General features: G+C 38.3%; 1 protein-coding gene across 1 annotated transcript; it reads left to right on the forward strand.

Annotated features, from left to right (window-relative positions):
* Positions 1 to 228: 228 nt before the first annotated feature.
* On the forward strand, positions 229 to 5,499 carry LOC125534771 (mitochondrial ATP-independent inner membrane protease subunit 2). Its single transcript, XM_087542826.1, has 5 exons — positions 229 to 573; positions 806 to 981; positions 4,061 to 4,244; positions 5,002 to 5,108; positions 5,219 to 5,499. The coding sequence occupies exons 1-5, from the start codon at positions 502 to 504 to the stop codon at positions 5,298 to 5,300; spliced, it is 621 nt and encodes a 206-aa protein (XP_087398952.1). The 5' UTR covers positions 229 to 501; the 3' UTR covers positions 5,301 to 5,499.
* The last annotated feature ends 1,932 nt before the right edge of the window (positions 5,500 to 7,431 follow it).

The raw sequence follows: 7,431 nt of genomic DNA on the forward strand, positions 1-7,431 counted from the left end.
TGTTTTTCCCAGAAAAATAGGGAATTCATTCCTCGCATTTTTTAAAGGGAATTAGCTCGCATTTTGTTTTTCAAAACAGAACCCCGCAATGTTAGCTCTCATCGAACACGAGCCTTCTGCAGCCCAACAGAGAAAAACCGGAACGAGCCCAGCCCAATAGGAATGCGAATTAGGCCCATCCCGCAACCAGATGAGGTGACAGTCATCGTCGAGTCCAAATCAGGAGGAGGAAGAACCCTAGCTACCCCGCCCCCACCTCGTCGCGTCCCCTCTCCCACTCTCTCGCCGTCGCCGCCTTCTCCCCCTCCCCCTCCCCCTCCGGTCTCCGTCCGCCAGGCAGCCCCCCTCCCTTCCCCCTCCGCGCTCCAGGATTTCCGGCCGGGAGCAGCAACGGTAGCCGCCGTCCCAATCGAGCGGGAGAGAGGGGATCAGGACATCGGGAGGAGGAGGAAGAGCTAGGTCCTCGAGCGAGGCACCGCAGAGGGAGGAGAGGGGAAGAAGATGGTTTCGCTGTCGACGTGGTTCCGCTACGCCGCCCACAAGTTCGAGTACTCCATCTCCCTCTCCTGGAAGGTACCCCCTTTCCCACCAACCTCCCCCCTCCCGATCCCTCGGGTTCAGAGCTAATTCATCCAATCCTAGAACCAAATCCTGTGCAAGAAGAACCTCACTCAAAATCAGTGCATCCTATGCATCTCGTCTTGCGCACCGTGACCAAATCGTGTACTAGATGCAGGGCAGTTCTTTGTGTGTGATTATTTCTTTTCTTGGGTTTACATTTTGATTTCTGTTCATTTCAATGCAGAAGTACACCGTCGGGCAGATCAACAGCACTGAGATGACTGATGCTATCTGGAAGAGCTTCTTCCAGGGCAAGCTCACCTTCCCGCAGTGGATCAAAGGGGGGGAAGCCATGGCCCCCGTCGTGGCTCCGACAGGAGGAACTGTCCTCGTCAGAAAGCTCGCCACTTTATCCCCAAAGTAATCCTTTTTTTTGTTAATCAATAACATGCTATTGTGTAGAAGCAGCACTCTTTGTTTTGCTTTAAGATTTATATTTCTGTTCAATGAACTTCTGTAAGCTAGCTCTACATAAATGGTTCAAATGAACATAGATCAAAATCTCAATGTTCGAAAAAGCGGAAAGCGGAAGGCCTGCGCTTAAGCGTTTTTAAAAATTGGCCAGAATTCTACTGTTTGTGAATGATATGCAAAGGAAAATAGGAAATATAGCACACATTTAAGTGAAATGCAGTAGCATCTAAAATGTAATTCACATCATAGCAAATACACATCAGGTTCACACAGTAAGCAAAATAACAACTAAAATGCACTTCACTTCAAATTGACATAGCCTAATAGAGATCATGTTGCCAGAATTTGGCCAGAGTCTGAAGGAAATAGTTTGCTGAACAGATCCTAATAACAAGATAAATGGCATATTGCCGTTATTGCGCAAGCAGCCAAGCAGAAGTAGTTCAAAAACAGCAAAAAAAAAAATTAAAAAAAACTTAATCTACTGCTTAGGACCAAAGCGAAGTGTTTTGCCATTGCTCAGCGCTTAAGCGTTGCTTAAAAACTCTTTCTTGAACACTGCAAAACCTAGGTATTATCAGTGTTTGGATGCTTAATCTTTTCTTTTTTACCTTTTAGCCTTGTCAAATCCTCTATTCTGCACTGTATGGTAACAAGTGGATGCTGCCCGGAATCAAAATTAAGACTTTCCTGGTAATGGCGTTCAACCTCTATCTAAAGAGTTAACTAACATTACTACATATAATTTGCTACTGGATGTTCCTCAAACAAATCAAGAACTATCCAGAGCAATAACTTTAGCTTGCTGCTGGTTGACACGTTAACATCTTTTTAAGAACCAAAAGCAGAAATAATTTACTAGAGTTAGTGAAGATACTTATATCTTAACAAACTACTAGCAAAAATACAAGCATGTGCAGAGAACATTTTGCCGATATATAAACCACGTTTTCAATAATAGAATGCCACCAGGTGTAGAACTCCCCTCTGAATTTTGTTTTTGCAGCTGCATGACTATAGTGATAGTAAAAGAATAACATGGCAACATTGGCATTTCACAACAATGCATCATATGGGGAGGAAAATCAGCAATCATGACGTCATGAGTATTTGCCGTTTCTCATATAATGAAAAATGGATTGTTAATGGTAATTGATATGTTGTTATTACGAGATTAAATGTGCAGTTGAGATATATTTTTAGCTATTCAACTTAATTTTTCAGCTGTAAGATTAGATTGGATGGCTGAGATGATGTGCATGAATCCCTAACTCGTACTCCCTCCGTCCCGTAATATAAGAGCTTTTTTACACTAGTAAGAGCGTCTTTTACACTAATGCAATGTCAAAAACGCTCTTATATTATGGAACGGAGGGAGTACTTTTTATGTTGGTACAGATATTGCAGATTTACAAAATAACAAAGTGGTCCTTACTGTGGTACTAATTGTTTTTTCTACATAGAAACCTCTTAAAAGGAAGGTCGAGGCAAGATAAAAATAATAATCATGTGAATTAACATATCTGAGCATAACTAGAGATGGCACCCGCAGGGTTTGGGTACGGGTGGAGCCACCCCATACCCTTACCCGCCTCCCTTGAGCTTACCCATTACCCTTACCCATACCCACCAACGGGCACAATTCTTTCCCATGCCCGTTACCCTACAGGGTAGATGGGTACCCGCGGGTAAAAATACCCGTGTTTGCAAAGCATCAAAATGAACAACTCAGTCATAAAAAGCAACATATAATCACATTTTATAAACAACAAGACATTATAATAGCAACACATACTTATAAACAATAATGCATCTTCATCAACAACACATTTAATAAACAACATCACTTTCCTTTATACATACAAAACATCAAAACACATCACATAGTCATACATTTTGAGCTCACAAATTAACTCTAACATAGGCTGAAAATTATCTGTGAAAAACACTTTTTTCTTACATATTACCTCCATCCCAAATTAGTTGTCTTAGATTTGTTAGATACGGATGTACCTATAATGCTACAACGTGTATAGATATCTGTATCTAGAAAAATTCTAAGACAACTAACTCGGGACGGATGGAGTATTTATAGAGGTGGCTGCCTGTGGTAAATTTTCCATAAATGAACTAGTGTTCACAAATAGTTAATAGTAGTGTATTTTCTTGTTTGCCTTGCTGTTGGCTGCAGCAATACATGTGGTGAATTTATTCAGGACGTGATGTTTGGATCAGGCTGATGTTGTACACAGCTCGTTCATTGGCGACAAAAAGGACTTGAATCAGGAATGGATATGATATAGGCTTAGCCTTGGACCACATATATACAGCATTTGGCTCCATTTCTGTACGGTCCTAATTTTTTTAACTGTAAAATATCTGAATGACCAAAAGAATAGTTTAACTGCAATATATACTGGGATCCTGTACAGAACTGATAACTGGTTTGCCTACTTATCTGATCTCATAAAGAAGTTCCATGCTAGTAATAGTAACAACAATTCTTATCAATCTTGTAACTCTGGTGTTTTAAAGGGGCACAACATCAACTTTGTGGGAATTGCCACTTAAAAGGTTTTTACCGGCAATATTCATCAGCTATTTTTTCTAATGTGATACCTTCACTTTCCTTGTTATTCAGATGTATCATAATTCTCTGATCTTCCATTTTTACTATTATTGCGTTTAGATTCAGTATGAGCAGATAATTTTTGATACTATCTTTTGTTATTGATCTTGTCTTCTGTTCGGTTAGAAAATGTGATAGTTTTCTAATTGTATTAATTCAAATTTGTGTCACAATGTGACATGTGTTGAGCTGACTGAAACCTGATCTTTCCTTTAAATCAACCGATTGATCTCAAGAGTAGCACTATCGTGTATTTGTGTCAAGTTTGGCATCTTCTATTGCTTAAATCCTTGCCTTAATACAAAGAATTAAAGAGGATATGTATTGGGTCGGTATTAAGCCTTTAATAATCTCTTGATATATTGGTGTTGTTTATGCATTTAATTGTGTCAACAGAGAACTCTTTGTTGGGGACATCGTCTTGTTGAAGGACCCAGAGAAATCCGATGATTTAATTGTCCGACGACTGGCTGCAGTGCAAGGCTATGAGATGGTCTCTACTGATGAGAAGGATGAACCCTTTGTACTTGACAAGGACGAATGCTGGGTCATGGCGGATAACCAAGAACTAAAGGCAAAGGTATGGTACATCAATAAGTAATACTCCCTCTGTTTCGAATTATTAAGATGTTCTAACTTTTTTCTGAATCGGATGTATATAGACGGGTTTTAGTGTGTTCACTCATTTCAGTCCTTATGTAGTCCATATTGAAATATCCCAAACATCGTATAATTCGGAATGGAGGTAGTAGTAAATAATTATATTGGATTGTTTCAACCAGAGTATATTTATATTTTAGTTGCGTAAGCATGAGATAAGTGGACATCCTCATTGTAGATACATAAAGCATAGAGCATGACTGAGTGAATGAGTATATAAGTGGACATCCTCATTGTAGGTACATAAAGCATAAAGCATAAAGTATAGAGTGTAACCAATCGCTAAAGGCAACAGTGTTGTACATCAATTAGTAATAGTAAATAATTATGTTGGCTTGCTTTGACAAGGTTGTATTTATATTTTAGTTATTAGTTATGGAAACATGAGATAGGGAGACATCCTCATTGTAGATACATAAAGCATAAAGCATAAAGTATAGAGTGTAACCAATCGCTGAAGGCAACAGTGTCGTACATCAATTAGTAATAGTAAATAATTATGTTGGCTTGCTTTGACAAGGTTGTATTTATATTTTAGTTATTAGTTATGGAAACATGAGATAGGGAGGCATCCTCATCATAGATACATAGTGTGTTCATAATGACCGAGTGAATAAGTAATATTGGATTTCAGCAGAGGTCTTCTCATAATTGTTTGTTATTTGTTTTGGTGATAGGAAGCTAGGGACAGCCGCCTATTTGGGCCGGTCCCTATGACTGATATTGTTGGCAGAGTTATATACTCTTTAAGAACTGCTGTTGATCATGGCCCAGTGGACAACAGGTAGGAGGACCCCCTATTCCCTTTGTTAAATTCAGCGCTGAAACAATTACTTTAAGCATGAGCTGAAATGTTTGTTGCTGAAATGTTTGTTCCTACTTTGTTTGCCACAGCCGTGTAGCCATGTTCCAGGATTCGCCGGTTTTGGCGGTAGAGCTCGACGTGGAAGAGATGGTGAAGAACAATAAAATGTAGATAATTATCATTTCCCTTGTGCGGATTTTTTAAATTTGTCGCTTCAAGTAGAAACTGCACGTGGATGATTGTCATTCGATGTTTGCTTGTGATGTGGTGAAGTCAATAATATCTCATCATGAGAAATAAGCACACATGTTTGCCGAATTCTGATCATCCCCGGGCCTGGGTTACTATTACTCCATTTTTGTTTGCGCTATTCGATGTGTATGTGCTTATGTTCCTATTGCTGTTTATCACAGTTCTGTGTGACATCTTTTGATTAAGTTAGATATGTTGCACATATCGGACAAGTCTCATCACAGCCTGAGGTCACATTTTACAAGAAAACAAAAACAATAAACCCAGTGATCCAGATCTTGATAACTACTCCGTGCAGTCATCACACTCCAAACACGTAATATGATCGAAGTTCTTACCTACAAAAAGATAAAGATGTACAGAAAAATACCAGACCGGACAAAGAATCTTGGAACTGCATCAAGTTTTTGGTGGGTTGAACCTCAACGTCTCACTCACATCCTGTGTACCAGCTGGAATAAACAACAAGCTTCATATTGGCTCCATTCGAACATGTAATGAAGACTAAACGACCAGCATTAACCAGATTAGGGATAACCGGATAAGTCTTTTAATTTGACTATCTTCCTTGGCTATGTTGATGAATACTTCTTCCGTAATATAAAATGGTTTTTGCAAGTTTAAAATAGATTGGAAAAACATCTTATATTATGGGACGGAGGGATTAATGTTTGAGAACTGATTGCAAATGAACATTTGTATTCTTTCTCTGATGATGTTTACAATATATACTTCTTTAAGAGACACATCAACCGACACATACTTTCTGAGGGACAGGAGCGGAAGGATGCGATGGTTAATTAGCAGAACCGCCTGTACATTACAATATGGAGGTTAATTACACTCCTCCGTCTCAAAATGCAAGACGTTTTTATAGGCTACTTTTTTGCGAAGAATTAATAAAGATACTTAACTTATCCAGCCATTGTATTAAACATAATAGGTGATAAAGGATCCCCTTGATTTAGCCCCCTTCCCTAGATTGAACAACTGTTCAACATCATTGTTTACTTCAAGGGAAACACTACCTTTGTAAACAACGTTATCAACCCAAGCTCTCCAAAATCGAAGAGAAACTCTTCCCCTACCAGGCTTTTTTAGAAATGACCAGCACGCCTTGTCGTGGGCTTTCTCAAAATTGATCTTTAAAGCCTCCATATCAAAATCGAAGAGAATCATTGTTTACTCCACCCAACTTATTATTATATAATTCGTGGGTGGTTTCATGCAAAATAACAAAGCCTCCATAATATACTGGCTTCGTAAAAAAAGCCGTTTGTATTGGCTATATGATATTTAAGAGCCACATTGATAACTGGGTTAGAACTCCATATAGATTACATAGAAAGCAGAATTTCATAATATACTTGAATTAGTTGTCTGTGCCATAGAATCATACAGATGCATCGCATTCCACTAAAAGAATAAAATGGTTAAAATACAACCAATGATGAAGCGGGTCAATAAAGAGGACATAAGATTTATATATCAATCACCAGTATTGATATTTTATTTCTGTGTGAAGATCCTCCAAATAAAAGAGAAATATATGAGGTGTTCCTTTTTTTTGAAGCTGAGGTGTTCCTTCTTTGATGTCTAACTATCAACGATGACTCGTAGAAGCAAGCCATGGTTAGAGGCAAATGAGCCAAGTAAATGCAAAAAACAACACGATTGGTAGATTCATTTCTAAATGATGCTAATTCAAGGTGTAACTATTTTTTTCTTTCAATTTTACAGAAATACTATGCTGATTGATTAATGCATTACACTGTATGGTTTGATATGGGGGCCGGCAGATAAAGAGGTGGCACAATATATGTACAAGCAAAGTATGTTCATGTTTATAATTAAATTAGTCAACTAAAGTATTGTTATTATACCTGTTGCATATTTTCTTATGATATTATCATTTATAGTTTCATACAAGCATATCAATATAAAAAATGGATAAAATATGTATTGAAAATCATATAAAAACTGAAAACAACACTTGTACTAGCATCAAAGAAATCTAGCAACTTCTCAAATGTGCGGGGTCATCAGTTGA

This window comes from Triticum urartu, chromosome 2A (genome assembly GCF_056163025.1).
Source record: "Triticum urartu cultivar PI428250 chromosome 2A, HENAU_Tu73, whole genome shotgun sequence".
Lineage (NCBI taxonomy): Eukaryota > Viridiplantae > Streptophyta > Magnoliopsida > Poales > Poaceae > Triticum > Triticum urartu.

Bases quoted from the DNA above. Each gene is read 5' to 3' on its own strand.
- LOC125534771 (XM_087542826.1), top strand. From the start codon at position 502: ATGGTTTCGCTGTCGACGTGGTTCCGCTACGCCGCCCACAAGTTCGAG. The intron at 574-805 runs GTACCCCCTTTC...ATTTCAATGCAG, and splicing joins CCATCTCCCTCTCCTGGAAG to AAGTACACCGTCGGGCAGAT. The intron at 982-4,060 runs GTAATCCTTTTT...TTGTGTCAACAG, and splicing joins CTCGCCACTTTATCCCCAAA to AGAACTCTTTGTTGGGGACA.